An 18,063-nucleotide genomic window follows, 5' to 3' on the forward strand; every position below is an offset into this window, starting at 1 on the left:
TGGCCCTGGCCCAGGAACCCAGCCTGCAGTGGTATCCACTGACACTCGAGAACTCCACCCAAGCCTAATGAGTATCGATGAGGAACCCGCTTTTGTCAATTCTGTTTTCTGTAGCCTTAGAGGGAACCCACCGAGTTGAGAGAGCCTGGTGCTCCAGGTTCCCTCATACACAGGCACAGCCCAGGTCACAGAGCCACTGCTCATCTGTGATGGGACCTCTCCACTGTGAAGCAGTGACTGCTTATCTTCTAGTCTTCCCTCCATCCACTCGCACTGTACCCCTTCACAGGAGCAGGAGTGCTAGACAGTGCTTCCAGTGCTGTGCACAACTGGAATGACAAATTGTTCCTTGCTAGAGTAAATGATCCCACTTAGTTTTCATGGTCTTGTGCAGCTCTCACTGTCTGCCTGTCTTGAGACGTAAGTAACCCAGGCTTACCTCACCACCATGTCTGTCTGTCTTTTAACATGTCTTTCCCCAAAGGATTAAAGCCTGGATCCGCTGCTGTGACAAGTGACCCCAAACCTCACAGCTTCAAAATAGCATGTTTCTTCCCTTACAGTTCTGTGGCTCGGGGTCCGTTGTGGCTTAACCAGAGTCCTGCCCCACCCCTCAGCTAGAGTTCCCAGGACCAGATCCTCTTTATCTCACAGCCGAAATAGAGTTTGAGTGCCCCAAAAATGGCCGGCTTATGGCTCCTGCCCTCTACATCCTGCCAAGGGGACAGGACTCCCGGACCATTCCTCTCAGGCAAGGGCACACTACTCTTCATCTCATTCCACAGCTTCCAGCCCACAGCCTGATATACTGGAAAGGCGGGAGTTGACTTTTCCAGATGACACTAAAGGACCAACAGGAACCCTCACTGGGTGATGGCACACTGAAGAGCTTAGCAAACTAGTAATGACACAGGCTGCTTCTCCCTCCCTACAGACACCAGAACAGGCTGCTCCCTATAGGAGGTAAGTGGTACCTGTTTTCAGGCTCTCCACAGTGGGATGATAACATTGGTGCGTTATTTTGAACCTTGGCTAGAGTAAAAGTAACCAACCCTTGTTCTGGAGGAGGACACAGCTGAACCTGGAAATGATAGGCAATATAGAACTGGGCCAAGCCAGGCAGTGGTGGTGCACACCTTTAATCTCAGCACTTGGGAGGCAGAGGCAGGCGGATCTCTTGAGTTTGAGACCAGCTTGGTCTACAAGAGTGTGCCAGGACAGGCTCCAAAGCTACACAGGGAAACCCTGTCTCAAAAAAAAAAAAAAAAAAAAAATCTATAACAGGGCCAAAGATGGCTAGTGCCGAGGGCTTCAGCCAGATCATGAGCTCAAATCCCTGAAGGTTTTACGCTACAGTCTGCACAGTTCCGTGTGTCCCGGAAGTTTCAGTCCTCTGTCAAATGGTTTTACGTGTATTTCAGCATATGCATCTTAGCACCACAGGGTCTGAACATTTACCCAGGCCTTGTCATTAGGTTTTAGGGTGTTGTGTGTTGCATGGGTCAGTTGAAGAAAGAGGTCGTTCCAAGATGAAATTTTAAGGCCTGTGTGGCAACAGGAAGGTCCAGCCTCTGATGAACTGAACCCTATTTACTGATTGTTACACATAGTTGTTTGTCATACCAAGGTTCTATATCTAATCTGTATGTCCCTCTGAAGAAAAACCTCACATGCCCTCATGACTTCAGTCCTTTACTGTGTGCATTTGCAATACACAACAAGCCAAGAGCCTCGGGTGTGCCAGAGGCGGCTTGTGACCAAAGTCATAAGGCTGCAATGCCCCTTCAGAAAACAATTCTACAAATCAAGGAAAACAATCAGTTTTCCAAAAAGATTCTCCAAGGTCAAAGTACTTCTAGAAAACAACTGTTCACTCTGTTTACCCTGGATAAGGTGAAAACTATTCATTCTAATATTTACCCTGGATACAGTGAAAACTAATCATTCTATTGTCTACCCCAGATACAACAACTCTGGTAATTCCTACAACAATCTGGCACCAGCCACACTGCTTGTCTCACAGGAATTAGAGGCCATGGGTGGGGGTTGAGTTACTATGTTCACATGATTTCACTCCTTGACACTCTAGTAACCACAGTATTAATTCCTAACTGTGTTGTCTTCCTGATACACAACTGTGAATCCACCACAATGAACAGCAACCTAATCTTTCTAATGGACATATTACTACCTAAAATGCTGCTAGCCAAGGGTAGATCACACCTGCAACCCCAACACTCAGGAGGCCGGGGCAAAAGGATTGCTCAAGTTCCAGAACAGCCTGGGGTACCTAGTAGTGTTTTCCAGGCTCGCCTGTACTGCCAGATGTGACCATCTTTCAAAAATAATAATAATTTAAAATATATTTGCAGTGCTTTTACTTTGAAAATAATGACCCTCCCAACCTGTACCTCCCCCCAGTCACCAGTGAGCCCTGGTCAAGCTCCTGCTGCTGCTAGATTTTGTGCACTGCACTTTCTCTGCTAACTTCAGCTCAGCAGAGACAAAGTTCCCTGAACTCCAGGGCAAAAAGGAACACATTCCGAAGACCTCCAGGGAGCATCTGAAGGCCTGATGGATGTGAAGACAGAGACTAAAGACTTGCCAAGCCTAAGGACTGCATTAGGGAAGCCCGTGGTGGAAGGAGGAAACCAGGTCCTGAAAGCTGACCTCTGACCTCCACATGTGAGTGTGGTATGCATCCTCCCACTTTAAGTAAACATATGTAACTTCTTTAAAGAATTACAGACCCAGTCTACTTTGTTTTGTTTTGGGTTTTGAGACAGGATTTCTCTATTGTAGCCAGGGCAGTCCTGGAACTCACTCTATAGACCAGGCTGGCTTCGAACTCAGAGATCCATTTGCCTCTGCCTGCTGAGTGCTGGGCTTCCTGCTGGTCAGTTTCGTAAATATCATCACTGTTAAACTTGCTGTCATTCATCTTTGCTCTAAAACGACTTCCTGATTCAATGGAGGCTTTACTGCTAAAATGGAAGAGGTTAATCAGTTGCCTGCAAATTAAAACTAGCCATGAACAAAAGTTTACAATTTAGAGAGATCACATGACCCACAAAGTTTGAGTTTTGTGATACATTCCAAAGAAAAAAAGAAATCAGTTCCTGTTCATGTGCTGTGTTGTTGGATATCTGTGATTCCTGATGCTGGGAAAGGGTAAATGACACGATGACAAGTCACATTAAAAACGGGATGAAAGTAATTGGCCTTGGGGAGGTTATACATGTGAACAGCAGTGCACCAGCTAAACAGACTGGAGGGTGACGGTACATCAAAGAGAAATGATCATGGCTATCCATCAACAGTGCCCAGGGGCAGGCCAGAGAGCTGGAAATCTGATGACACTAGTTATTAAAAACAACCACAGCAGCGCATTTATAAATGAGCTAAATAGAACTCGACAGCTTTCACCCAAGTTGCACCTATTGGGCACAGGGGTGCTGCACTCCAGCTGCAGGCCACACAGTCTTCAGCAAGACTTGTGGTATTTGTATTCAGCATGTGGGATTTTTATTATGGAGACCATGTGCCAGGCGATAGAGCAAGTCTTTCTACATTTAAAATCATCTAGGCAACATTCACCAGAGTAGAATTAAAATAATTTTACAGTGCATTTTAGAAACCTGCAAATATTCAGAAATTAAGCATGCTAACGTGTGGGTCAAAAAGTTCATTCCCCGGGGCTGGAGAGATGGCTCAGAGGTTAAGAGCACTTACTGCTCTTCCAGAGGCCCTGAGTTCAATTCCCAGCAACCACATGGTGGCTCACAACCATCTGCAATGAGATCTGGTGCCCTCTTCTAGTGTGCAAGCATGCATGCAGATAACTGTATACATAATAAATAAATAAAATCTTTAAAAAAAAGATTTTAATTTTAAAAAAAAGTTCATTCCCCAATGAACTACAAATAATTGGTCTGAACGAGGGGCTAGGGAGGTACTTCAGTCTGTAAAGTGCTTGACATGAGGACTTGGGGAAATATGGGTATGTCTGCATGTACTTGTCATCCCAGCACAAGGGAGGTAGAGATAAGTGGGTCCCTAGGCTAACTGGCAAGACAGCTCAGACTAATTGAGCCCCAAGGCCCAAGTGAGAGACCCTGACTGAAGAAAGAAGCTCGTAAGGAACAACACTCAAGTGTGATCTCTGGTCTGTGTGTATGTGCACACACACACAAGTTCTCGGAAAATGACAAGTGGCAAAGGCAGGCTCAGATGAATGCAGCGAGAACCCGTCTCAAAAAAAAGGAGCTGTGCTTAAAAATGACTTTAATTAAGTCCTTAAACAGTAATAGGAAAGGGAGGCCTAAAACAGACCTAAATGTTTACCTCCAGGAACTAAAAAGAACAAAAGTAAACCCAGAGTGAAAAATCAAAGTAATGCAAACAGAAATAAAATGTAGCTTTTGGGATGCTTAGTGACTCTGGTCCACCTTTCCCTGGACTGACTGGGATAAGGGGCACCCTGCCCCTCTCAGAAGTGAAAAAGCAGTTGTCACTGCAGAGCCCACAGACCTGAGAATACACAGTCAGCCACAACAAGAGGGACTGCAGACACTGAAGGGAACAAAAAGGAGGGAAAGGACAGGGAAATGTTAGGAAGTGCTGTACACCAGAGTCAGTGACTATGGACCAGAGTGTATTCGTTAAGAGACAACCTGATCTTAAATTGAATCTAGGGCTGGAAAGTAAACTCAGTGGTTAAGATCATTTGTTTCTCTTGCAGAGGACACAGGTTTGATCCCCAGCACCCATGTGGTAGCTCACAACCGTCTGTTAACTCCAGTCTCAGGGGATCAAAAGTCCTCTTCTGACCGTCAAGGGGGCCAGGCACACACATGCACATATGATATTATATATATATATAAACACTCATGCATAAACACGTATTTCTAAGAAAAATTGAATTTATGGCCCGCAAGATACCTCAGTGTGTAAAAGCTCTTGCTGCACATGCCTGATGAGCCTGAGTTCAATTCTCAGAACCCACATAAAAAGCCAGATGCCATGCTTGTATCTGTAATCCCAGCATTCCTAAGGCAGAATGGGAGGCAAAGATGGGAAAATTTAGGAGCAGCAGAAAAAAAAAGATGACAGAGATGCTGCTTCAGATAAGAGTGAGCTCTGGCTTCAGTGAATGACCCCTCATCAAAAGATAAAGAGCAATGAAGGAAAACATCCAACATCAACTTTGAGGCTCCACACCATAATGTGTGAATGCATTTTTCTTTAGTTTACTGAAATGTAAGAGAAAAGGGATCACCTTTTATAAAGTGTACATTTGGAGATAGGATCTCACTGCATAGCTCGGCCTGGAAGTTGCTCTTTAAATGACCAGGCTGGCCTCGAACTCGCAGACGTCCACCTGCCTCTGCCTCCCGCTTTCTAGGATTAAAAGCGTGTGCACCACACCAAGTTGAGGTTTCACAATTACATCCCAAAGGAAATATACTTAAATGATGTACATGCCAGTGGGGAGGGGAGGAAGGGAAACTGGTGACTCAAGCAAAGGGTTAAAAAAAAAAGTCACAGCCAGGCATTGGTGGCGCAAGCACTCGGGAGGTAGAGGCAGGCAGATCTCTGTGAGTTCAAGGCCAGCCTGGTCTACAGAGCAAGTGCCAGGATAGGCTCCAAAGCTACACAGAGAAACCCTGTCTCGAAAAACCAAAAAAAAAAAAAAAAATCACATGGAAGCTTACTTTGTTGTAACCCAAATAAAGTATGTGCTGGACAGTGATGGCACACACCTTTAATCCCAGCATTTGGGAGGCAATGACAGGCAGATCTCTGTGAGTTTGAGGCCAGCCAGGGCTACAGAGAGAAACCTTGTTTTTACAAGGGGAGACTGCTAGAAGGAAGATGTGCTGCATGGCTAGTTGATACTGCTCCTGCTCCTAGAACTAGACAAAATTCCTAGTGCCAGTTGTTTGGTACTTCCGTGAGTCGATGGTCAGGGAGACCACAGAGGCCCCTACGATAACACAAGCTCTTGACAACCTGGCTGAAGTCAGAGTGCTCCCATCTGGCCACGTAGAGGTCACTGATCAGGCAGGCACCCTGGCTCAGGTAACTCTTCTGTCCCTGCTGAGAATAACCAATCACCAAACAGCTTGAGTTAAAGTCTCCATTTATTTCATTTTTTACAAAAATCCAACGTAAGACCTTTGTGCTCATGGTTTGAAAAGGGCAGACAGATGGACAAATTATGTTACCAGAGCCGCCCCAGGCAGCCCCACCCTCCAGCTCCATGCTCACTAACAAGGCCACCCCAGATAGGAGCATTGTAGGTGGTCCACTGGCCTGAGGCACCCTGGGGGACTGTCACTCTGTGGGTGGCCCTTGTCCTCAAGATAAAGAGCAACTGAAAAAGTTGTCCTGGCCCTGGAAGCTAAGACTAGGTAGCCAGGTGTGCCCTGTGTTAGGAGGCTGCACTAGGAAGTGACCCATAGTGACCTGCTTCAAACACCAGGCAGGCTCCCCATGCTTGTAGCGGGAACATCATGCAAGCATGTCCCCTAGCTCCCCAACCCAAAAGACAAGCAGTGTCCAACTGCTTTCTCTGCCTCTTGCCACAGAGAGTCCTTCAGATACAATCACTGTGCATATTTGCTGCTAGGGTCCTTCAGTTAGTGTTCCCACCAGATCCAGGGATGCTACCCCATAGGATGCTCTGACATCACCATCCCTGAAACACATTCCAATGATACCCATAAGTACCCACAACTTTCAGTGCTCTACAAAGGGGTTCTGCCATAGAGACCAACTTTCTCATTGGGTGCCATAGTGTCAATTTACAAGTTCCAAGTTCTCATAATAAAAGAAACAAGGTAGATAGGGATGAGGCTCATGGCAGAGCAATTGTCGGGATGCCCACCCACAGCTCTGGCTTCCACCCCCAATACTGGGAAGTAAAAAAAAAAAAAAGATACGACAAAATAGCAGCCACATATTTAGGAAAAAACACCACACTCTTTGGCTCCCCTGGGGGAAGAGGGCTACTGCTACAAGGAACAGTGAGAGGACAGAAAGCTGGGGTAAGGAGTCTGGACTCCTTTGCTGAGTTGCCAAGGACTAAATGTCTCAGGCAGCCAGCCCTTGGTGTAAGGTTCGAGAAGACACCAGTGGCACTCTGTAGCAGCCTGGTCCTGCTGGCCAGAGGGACTCACTCCCGGAGGCCATGCCAGCCCTACAGCAGAAGGGATCTCCAGAGAAGAAGTCAGGACAGCAGGCAGGAGAGGACCAAAGCAGCAGCACTCCTGTCAGGGCCTAGGAAGACGGGACTGGCTTAAGGCAAGTGCATGACCAGGACAGCCCTGAGCTCTGGTTCAGCTGTTTGAAACACTGTTCCATTTCAACCAGGTGGGGCATGAGCGACAAGTCACAGACTGAATCCCTGACACAACAGAATGCTTCTAGTTTCCTGCTGCCACCATACCCCAAATTAGCTTATTTCACTTTCAGCCCTGGGAACAGAACCATAGCAGGGAGTGTGGAAAGTGGTAATGGGGGGGGAGGGTGAGTGTTAACTCCCAAGACCAGACTAGAACTCTCCCAGCAGATCCCAGTCTTCAGGTTCTAGGACATCCCAGAACCAACACAGCATCAGGGGTCTAAACCCCATAGGTATGGGATGGAGTCCAGATGCAAGTGGGAAGGTGAGCTCACCTAGTTGTCCATTCCAAGGCATGTGCCTTGCTATGAGACTCTGGGAACTACAAAGGACACACAGGCTAGTTCTATACTACACAAGCTCCCTGCTGAGGCCTGCCAGCCTGCCAATTTCCTGTTGTCTCTGCTAGTGAAACAAGTACTATAGGAACTTGCCACCAGTGCCCTGCACCAGTGTCAACAGGAGGGTGAGCTAAAGGCCATTGGGCAGTACAGGCCTTATCCCTACCTGACTGTTTGCTTCCTTATTCTCTCTCAAACACGCGATGGTACGGGAGAGTAGCAATAAACCCAATGACAAGTAAGTGCTGCCTGACACCAGCCCTCAAGCCCGGAGCACGGCAGTCCCCACTGCGCAGCCTCCAGCAGGAGGGGAAGCTGTGTCAGCATCCCTGAAGCAACAAAAAGGGGTCAGAGTAGATCAGGAGATCTTGCCTAGGCCAAGTCCATCCTGCTTATTTCTGTAGCCAGTGCCACTGGGAAGGTGGGACTGCAAATGACAGTCCACGTAACAAAGGGTCAGGACCCTCTCCACTAAATACATAGCCAGGTAGGTCCCTCCCTTGGAGAGATTGGCAGAAATTTCAGGTGCACCCCCACCCCACCAAATATATATATATATGTATATGTGTGTGCATATATACGTATATACACGTATGTGTGTACATATATGCACACATATAAATAAGCCTTGAATGGCAAATGTGAAAACTCTCTCTTTAAATAATAATAGTTGTTATTGAATTTAAAAACCATGAATCAGCCATCCAGGCTTATGAATTAGTGACTCTCCTCGGAGTCCCCACAGTCCTCAGTGTTCACTATCAGTCAGTGCCCTGTGCAGAAGCCCTGAGTCTGTTGACCAGGATTGTGGGCCCAGTGTGGCTGACTTCAAGATAAAGACAGCTACCCCTTTCCACTCTTCCTGCTGCTTCCCCCAGCAAAGGGTCTGGGCCCTGCCCCACAAATGTCCCCAAGGTCCTTCAACACCTGGGAACCTTGGGAGCGACTACTCTGACTCTGCTCATCATCTCCTCAGAACTGGCAAGGCTCTAAATGAACTTGAAGCACTTGGTCTTGTCATGGGGCAGGCGGGTCTTGAAGAGCACAGAGTCCACCCTGAACTGTGTGTACAAGAGGGGCATATAGCCGTACACCTTGACAAAGAAGTTGATACATTTGTGCCGCTCATGGAAGTGAGAGTCATCATGGGACAGGGCCTGAGGGCACCCTGGGCATCGGAAAGTCCACCTCGACGTCACCTGGAAACCGGAGAAAGAGAGCAAGTGAGAACACAGCATGACTGCTCACAGAACTTTACAGTGTGGCCAAGCCAAGGCCATGTCCACAGTGAAGCTGCTGAGCCAATGGCTATAGCCATGCAGCCCAGCAGGAATGTATCCAAAACACTCACAGAGGGGTCTTTCCATGTCACCATATTTAACAGACAGCAAAGTCTTATATGGCCAATGTTACTGGTCCAAACAAGTCTCCATGTAGTATTTATCTAGGTGGCAGAGCAAGATGTTGGTACACAGTTATTTATAGCACCATAGCAAAATACTGGAAAACTAACCAAAACAGAAACAAATAATTCTATAATATTACCTAGCAATTAAAAAGATATTTAAGAAAATTACAGTTTAAAACATGAGAAAGGGGTTAGTATATCATTAAGATTTCCAACAATTAGAAAAATTTAAGTAACATGGTGTCACAACCACTGACATAGGTACTTGGTGGTTTGAACAGGTATGGCCCCATGGAGTCATGTATTTAAATGCTTAGCCTATAGGGAGTGGCACTATTAGGAGGTGTGGCCTTGTTGGAGTAGGTGTGGCCTTGTTAGACGAGCTGTGTCACTGTCAGGGCAGGCTTTGAGGTCTCACATATGCCCAAGCTATGCCTAGTGTGGTAGGCAGTTCACTTCCTGTTGCCAGTGGATCAAGATGTAGAACTCTCAGCTCCTTCTCCAGCACCATGTCTGCCTGCATGCTGCCATGATGTCTTGCCATAATGATAATGGACTAAACTTCTGGAACCGTAAGCCAAACTTAAACATTTTCCTTTATAAGAGCTGCTGTTGGCTGGGTGGTGGTGGCACACACGTTTAATCCCAGCACTCAGGAGGCAGAACAAGTGGATCTCTGTGAGTTTGAGGCCAGGCTGGTCTACAGAGCAAGTTCTAGAACAGCCAAGGCAGCAGAAAAACCCTGTCTTGAAAAAAAAAAAAAAAGTTGCCTCATGGTGTCTCTTTACAGCAATAGAAAATTAACTAGGACAGTAATCCTGCACAAAGTTCTACTAGAGACCTGAGCCTGGGACCCAGCAGATGAGACCTGGGTGGAGGAGACTGACAAAGATGGTAGACAAAGGTTTTCTTCTCAAGCTCAGCTCTAATCAGAAGGGGAATGGCACACCTCTAGTCACAGCTGAGGACATCTCATGTGGGACTGAGGTAGGAATTTAAGCTACTTGTGAGTCCTACACACCCAAGATGCTTATGAAGCCTAAGCTGGTCTCAGACAGGCGGTGAGCCTGGGCATGGGAGGAAGGGCAAAACCCTATGCACATCAAACAACTTGTACACAGGAACAAGCACAAGGGAAGGACCTGCAGAAACCAAACGCAGAGGCAACAGGATGATGGGTGGCTGTGATGAATGTGTGTGCACAAGGAACTTTCCAAAGACACTCAGAAACCATCCAGACAGTATTCAACCTATGAGCATGAGGAGAAAAATCAGCAAGTGAAGGGCACTGAATTAGAACCCAGAATGGGAAACAAGAAGACAAAATTATGTAAGCAATATGATTAAGAGACACAGAAAGGTATAAGGACATTCATGGAAGTTCAGAACAGGCAATCCTGGTCCTGGAATAGAAACAGGACAGACTAAAACTCGGGGCAGAAGGAGACCTTCCAGTGTACGATGCATCAGTGCAGGTTCACACTAACATGTCTGTGAGTACTCAGGCGTCTGTACTGGCCTGCTCTTGGAGACCTGACAGGACACACCCTCAGCGGCAGCACCACCTGTGCCTATACACTAGGTTCCCTTTTAAAAGGGCCCTGACTTCCTCTCATCCTTCTCTCTCTCCCTCTGTCTCTCTGTCTCTCTCTGTCTCTCTCTGTCTCTCTCTGTCTCTCTCTGTCTCTCTCTCTCCCGCTCCTCCTATCCCCAGAGGCAGATTTCCCCCCTCAGCTTTCCCCTTTTACAATCCCTTTCCCTTAATAAAAAATAAAAAAAAAAAACCCTGTCACATGGCATCTTTCTCTCTCACTCAGCTTTAAAAAAAAAAAAAAAAATTACAAGTGTCTATACAGGAGAATGGAGGAATGAAGGGGTGGGCATTTCTATCATGTCACACCTCTTATCCATATATTTTAGACAAAATGTTTTAAATAAAACATCTATTTTAAGAGTAAGCTGCAATGTTTGGGGTACGCATGTAGACACACAAGTCTGGCCTCTTTACTCCACTAACCCCCTGCTCCTCTACAAACTCTCACTGAAGCCACAAACTCACGTCACACATGTGTATCACATAACCACTGTTTTCACTGAAGCAGTGGATTCTTCAAATTTTTACTTTTAATTATGTGTACATATGTGTGTCTGTCATGTATGGCTATGTGCACATGAGTGCAGTACTTGCAGAGTCCAGAAGAGGACATCAGATTCCCTGGAACTGGAGTTACAGGAGGTTGTGAGCCACCCAACTTGCATGCTGGGAACTGAACTGGGACAAAAACTGTAAGCACCACTTCAGAGCAGTGACCAGCAGCACTACTGTGATTTGCTGCAGCTACCATAAGCTGACACGAAGACAGCTGTGACTTCTTTTGGTAACAAAGCAGTTAATGCATGGACCCTCAGAAACCACAGCCTGCTTCAGAAGTGAAGGAAGAAAGATGGGAGTAAAGCTGTCCTATCCCTCACACCCCACAAGCCCCAACTCCCTCAGCACTAACCAGTGGCCTTAGTGCAAGGCCCCGTCCTTCACAGCCCTACCATCAATTAAGTAAGGGGTGTCCTTGTGCACTTTACAGGAAAGTCTGTGAGTGTGGCCTGTCACAAGCTGCATTAAGGCCAACCAGAAGAATGAAGTGTGCACACACACACCTTCCCACAGGCAACAGGGCCTACCTTGATGGGGGGCTTCCGCGTGATGTGGGAGACAAGGAAGTTCATTGCAATATCCTCACAGTTGATGTACTCATCCACCATATCTCGGATGGCCTGGGGCATCACATAAGAATACAGGTAGGCATAATACTGTCAGGGGAGAGAGGATCGTAATGCTGTTAGAAGGTCTTTCCATTTCAGCCACTGGCTCGAGGGGCTGTTGGGTCATGTGGGAAGGTGCCCAGAAGGTAGTCACAGTGGGGACACATTTAGGGATCAAGAGCGAGGAATGATGAGCATCTTGCAATGCAGATTTCACTGTGAGAACATCTCATGTATCAGCTTGCATCTTCACAGTCTACCAAAAAAGCCCTCACAAGAGCCAGTTCAATGGGTAGAGGAGCTGGCAAAGGCATTCTGTGAGGGGCAGTGGAAGTGACTTGCTCATTTCAGAATAGGGATTCTGTGGTGCTGGGAATGAAACCCAAGCCCCTTGAATTAGGACAGTACCCGCCAACCTTCAGAACAGGAATTCTTCAGAGCCCAGTTGAAGACTTCAAAAGGGAAATATTAGTCAAAAAAAAAAAAAAAAACATATAACACAGGGGCTGGGGTAACAATTCAATGGTTAAAAGTGCTTGCTTTGAAAAGTTAAGAACTGGAGTTTGGAACCCCAAAAACACACATTAATTCCAGGTAGGTGTGATGGCCTACCAGACATATCTGCAAGCTCTGGGGTTCACTGAGACCTTGGCTCAATGAATAAGGTAGAAGATGATCAGAGATTATCCCTGACTTCAGCCTTGAGCCAGACATACATACACATGTGCCCAAACACATGCAAATGAATCATACAATACATACATACATACATACATACATACATACATACATACATGCATACCCCCCACAGACACACACACACACATCTGGAGAAAAAAAATTTAAGTTTTCTAAAAAATAAATGTAGTTGGGCGTTGGTGGCGCATGCCTTTAATCCCAGCACTCGGGAGGCAGAGGTGGGCGGATCTCTGTGAGTTCGAGGCCAGCCTGGTCTCCAGAGCGAGTGCCAGGATAGGCTCCAAAGCTACACAGAGAAACCCTGTCTCCAAAAACAAATAAATAAATAAATAAATAAATAAATAAATGTAATATGAGCCTGTGTGGCATATGTCCTTATAAACATGTTGTTAAAACTCAAAAAGAACTGGAGCTGTCACTCAGCAGCAGGGCACTTTGCACACTCCAGCTTAGCTTTGGTCCCAAGCAGCACCACAAAAGAAAAAAGCCAGTTGCGGGATGGCCCATGCCTCTAGTTCCAGCACTTGGAAGGCAGAGGCTGGCAGATCCTGAGTTCAGGTTAAGGTCACCCTGGTCTATATAGTGAGTTCTAGGGCAGCCAAGGCTATGTAAAGAGACCCTATCTCAAAAAAAAAAAAAAAAAAAAAAAAGGAAGAATGAAAGTAGACTGCCTTACTTACCCCATTTATCTAAAACAATTGCATTTCAACAAGTAAACATAAAACCTTACGGCACTTCATAATTTCTCTCATTCTTGCTTTCATACTTTGTGTTCTTTATATATCCTAGCACACTGCAGCTCTGACCAGACACCCATTAAGAAGTCAGGAGCCACAAGAGGCCAGCGGTTATGTTGCAGATCAGAAGAAATGTAGAAAAAGGAGCAAAAAAGCATCAAAAAAGAGAGGTAACAGTGCAGGAAAGGCATGATGGCTGAAGGCACCTGCACTGTGGGTACTCAGTGAGTCCAAACTCTCATGTAAAGCACCATCTCTGGGAAGAAGTGGCAGAGCCCTTGGACAGAGGTCCACGGTGGACCTTGCACAGTGGCAATCAGTCTTAGCCAGAAGAGTGCCAGGCTCTGGCCTGACTGAGCCACATCTGGGGTGACCATGCTGGAAGTAAACAATAGCCAACAGGTCTTTTGGTCTTATGTGTTATGTGAACCCACTAGAGTCCGTTAACAGATTAGATGTCACTGCAATCCAGCTACTATGTCCTACCATTCTGCCCAGGGGAGATGGAGACCACTGCTACTTGTCCGGGCTCTGACCACCCAGGAGAGAAGGTAGCATCTAATATGTTCTGTATGAGTGACTGTTTATCCCTATCTTATATCTAAATAAATTCTTGAGACCCTTTAACAGATTCTCGTGGGTTCACATAACAAGTGGCACCCATCACCAACATGACCTGAGCCCAACGGCCTGAAGTAGTGGTGCCCTCTTCTGCCTGCACTAGTGCCCTCAGCTGTCCACAGAGAGCCAATGGTCTACAGGCAGTCCTCATGGTCCGCAGGCAGTCCTTCCTGATCCTGACTTTCAGTTACTGTATGCATGGTTTTTGTTTTGTTTTCTTGCCTTGAAATGGGGTTTCACTATACAACCTAGCCTAGCCTCAATCCTATGATCCTCCTACTTAGCTACATAAGCAGAAAGGCTTGTATGAAGGCATCATTCATTCTCACACAAGCTCACCCTTACTAAGCACAGACCACTCAACCCAGCATTTTCTTACCTTGTGAAAGAAGGCAGCACCTGTCAGCACCATGGACAGCTCACAGGAGTAGTTGGAGTTGTAGAGCCAGGACTGGTGAGGGATGTCCCATGCATGGTACCGGCCAGGGAAACCAACAATACGATCACGTGCCTCTCTCCACACACTTGAAAATATACAGACTTAAAATGAGCACTTTTATCTGGCCTGCTTTGACCCTTAGACTTTTTCCATTTTCCTTTATTTCGGTTTTTCCTTCTTTTTAAAAAAAGTCAGACAAGCAAATCAGATAAAAACTACATACACAGTGTCATCAATAATCTGTTTATCACCCCAAAAGTGTTTCTCCAGTGTCTAGTGGGAAGGTCACATGATAAGGAGCTCCAGAAGGTGACAATCTGCTAAGAATCAGGAGACAGCAATTCCTGTTTCTTTCATTTCTATAAAGGTTTTTAATAAAATGACACATCAGTTCCACAGAACATGTATGTAATTTCACTACCCTGAGTTCCTGTTCTTCCTGATCCAGAGGGCACATGTGAGAAGCACTCAGAGGCTACAGGTAACCACTGTGGTGAGGAGAACCCTAAACTGAACAGGGCCCAGAGAGAAATCCAATGTGTAATGCTGTCCACAGACCATTAAATGGGGGCATCTGTTAAATGCAAGAAAAATGAGAGAACTGAGCCCAGCTTTGAAAAATCTGAAGAAACATGTGTGCATGCATGTGGTCATGATGTACATGTAGAGGTCAGAGGACACCTTTGTGGCTCTGGTTCTCTCTACTTTTATGTGGGGTCCGGGAGCAAACTCAGGTCACTAGGCTTAGTGGGCAAGCACTTTTACTTGCTGAGCCCAGGAGAAACTTTTATATCATTCCCAAATCTATAGCTAAGTCAAAACAAATGCAATCAGTTCACAGTTTCACTGGCTGAAATTGGAGCTGAACGCATTTCAGTTCCAGGAGCTGGCAGCCACTAAAAGGCCTCAGAGACTGCAGCTGCCTGAGCTTTCCTGAGCTGCTTCAGGGCATTTCAATCCCTGAAACAGAGTCTGAGAGCTGCAGTTCTAACAGATGACAACTCACAACTTCCTCCACAAAATAGGGCCTTACAGGTTTCCTTTTTTTAAAACAATGGAATTTTTATTGTGGCAAAATGCCATCTTAATTTTTTTTAAGGGTATACTATCCAGTGGCATTAAAGACACAAAACTTAGGTCACCATCACCAACATATGCCTCCAGGACCTGCCAACCCTCCTGCACTGGAAATGAATCAGACTCCACGCTCTTCATGTGTGTGGACCACACAATGGCTCCCTCTCCCCTCTGTTTATACTTCTGACTGTAACATGGGATTCTGCTTCCAGTATAAAAGCTCCGCACAAACGAAGCAGTGGGTGTAGACAGAGAGGGACACCCAACAGGGAACCAATTGTTAGAATATAAAGACCTCAAAAATCTAAACAACAAAAATGAGCAAAGGAAATAAGAAGTACAAATGGTCAATAAATACATGGAAAACTGTTCAGCACCCTTCATTATCAGGACAACGCAATCAAAATTACCTTGAGGGTTACATTACCCAGTCAGAATGACTGTCATCAAGGAAACAAACAGAAATTCTAGTGAGGAGGTGTGGACAAGCAGGGCCCTGACACACATGAGCCCCTCAGGAGTTAAAGTACAACCTTTACTGAAAAGAATCCAAGTCAGCTTCCTACAGAGACAGGTTTACTGTGGCAGTCTACAGAGGCCCCAGGTGTCCGTCCATTCATAAGTAGATAAAGACAGTGTGGCACACAGACACAGGTACAAATAATGAAATCATGTCATTTTTAGGATCATGGATGGAACTGAAGTTCATCATGTGATATGAAATAAGCTAGACTTGGGACGACAAATATGTTTTCTATCATGGGCAGACACTAAGGGGAAAAGGACGTGAAATTAAAAGTAAATGGGGATAAAGGAAGAGAAGGGCATAAAGGATGAATACGCAAATTACAACCTATGGAGGCACAGAAATGTCACAATGAAGTCCCTAGCTTCATACGACTGATATAAGCTAATATATAAATTGATAATAAAACCTAAACAAGGCACACTGTGCTGGGTGCGTGTGCCTTCCACTCTGTGTGTCTTCCCCTTCCTGCCTACAGACGTTGGCTGGGATTTATAAAGAAAGTGTGCCAGTTCAGTTCTTGAAGGCTAAACGCCACATTTTGAATGGCTGCTAGGAGATACACTGAAAGGGATTCTCTATTTTTCTCACCATTCAGAAAAGGTCAAAAGCTACAGTTGACAAAGTAGGCTGGCACCTTCAGCACCTCTGTGAATTCAAACTTCTCAGAGCTGGGACTCCTTTATCTCAGTCATTCTTGGGACAGAACCTAGGAGTGACTGAACACATCATGGTCACATCCATAGCTCCTAGCCCCCTCAGCAGGCCTTAAAATCAAAAATACAGCCATTTCCCACCATCAACACCTGCAGTGGCAAAGACCATTCCTGGAGCTCTTCTAGGCTTTTCTCCTTTCATAACAGGGAGAGCGACAGCTGTTAATTACCATGGACAACAGCCCAGTTAGCAGGACGTTCCTTTTTCAATCTCAGTTAGCAACAGACTTGCTTCAGTAATCCACCACAGAAGGGGGGGTGGTGGGCAGCAGACCTTCTGTCAGAAGAAAAGATGCTATTTCTGTCACCTGCGCCTCAGCTTCAAAAGGACAGAATGGAAGACAGAGGAACTCCATGGCAGTGGACTCCTTCCTTCCTGTGCTTCTTAAAGTGAACTGCCTAAGATAAACTACAATAAAAATGGTTTTGTAAATGCTACTAAAAAACACAAAATGACAAATTAGAATTCATCAAAATTTAAAACTTTGTGCTTCAAAGAATGCCACAAGGAAGTACAAAGATAGCCTGCTTCGTGGAAGACTCTGCTCGTCTCTCTGACATGGAATGTATATACACTTACATCTAGAATAAGGAGCTCTGATAATTCAGTAATAAAGAGATAAATAATCTGTGGTGGCCATTCTTGACTGTCAACCTGATTACATCTGGAATTAACTAAAATCCAAAAGTGGAGAGGCACACCTGTGAGGGATTTTTGCTTAATTTGAAGAGGGAAGATCTTCTGATCTGAATCTCTGAGGTGGGAAGACACACCTTTAATCTGGATCTTTTGAGCTGGGAAACCCCTCCTCTAATCCTGCCTTCTGCAGGAAGCCTATATACGGACATGGAAGAAGGAAGTTTTGCTCTTTACCTGCTTGCTGTCTCCTTGCTAGCAAGTCCATTCATTCACTGGCGTGGAGGCTACTTCTTTGGGATTCCAGTGTATACTGAACCGTGACTGAGCTACTGGATTCTTGGACCTTCTGATGATAGGTAGCCAATGTTGGACTAGCTCAACCAGAGCCTGTAAGTCACTCTAATAATCCCCTTTTTATATATGAGAATTCATTCAGTAAGTTATATTACTCTGGAGAACCCTGACAATACACAATCCAAACAAAAATGGGAAAAATATCTGAATCAACATCTCTTCAGCAAAGGCATTCAAATGGTCAACTAATCTATAAACACTTGAAGAGACACTCAACATGATAGTCATTAGAGAAAACAAATCAAAACTGTAAAGGGGAACTGAGGAGATGGTTCAGTCCATAAAGTCAAAGCTGACTTCTGGCCTCCAGACATATCTGCATGTGCACACACAAATCTAT

At 45.6% G+C, this 18,063-nt stretch overlaps 1 protein-coding gene across 5 annotated transcripts in view; it reads right to left on the reverse strand.

The window, feature by feature from the left end:
• Positions 1 to 6,125: 6,125 nt before the first annotated feature.
• The window catches only part of Extl3 (exostosin like glycosyltransferase 3), an 89,801-nt gene continuing 77,863 nt past the window's right edge, over positions 6,126 to 18,063 (reverse strand). For 4 of the 5 annotated variants that reach the window (XM_027390322.2, XM_027390321.2, XM_027390320.2 and 1 more), the window contains 4 exons: positions 14,351 to 14,495; positions 11,834 to 11,962; positions 9,098 to 9,190; positions 6,126 to 8,945 (listed from right to left, as the gene is read on the reverse strand). In XM_027390322.2, the coding sequence (XP_027246123.1) occupies positions 8,736 to 8,945; positions 9,098 to 9,190; positions 11,834 to 11,962; positions 14,351 to 14,495 (577 nt within the window). In that variant the 3' untranslated portion in view covers positions 6,126 to 8,735. The remainder of the gene's footprint in view (positions 8,946 to 9,097; positions 9,191 to 11,833; positions 11,963 to 14,350; positions 14,496 to 18,063) is intronic. The other variant, XM_027390324.2, reaches the window with a different exon arrangement.

Source organism: Cricetulus griseus (genome assembly GCF_003668045.3).
Source record: "Cricetulus griseus strain 17A/GY chromosome 1 unlocalized genomic scaffold, alternate assembly CriGri-PICRH-1.0 chr1_1, whole genome shotgun sequence".
In the NCBI taxonomy this organism is placed as follows: domain Eukaryota; kingdom Metazoa; phylum Chordata; class Mammalia; order Rodentia; family Cricetidae; genus Cricetulus; species Cricetulus griseus.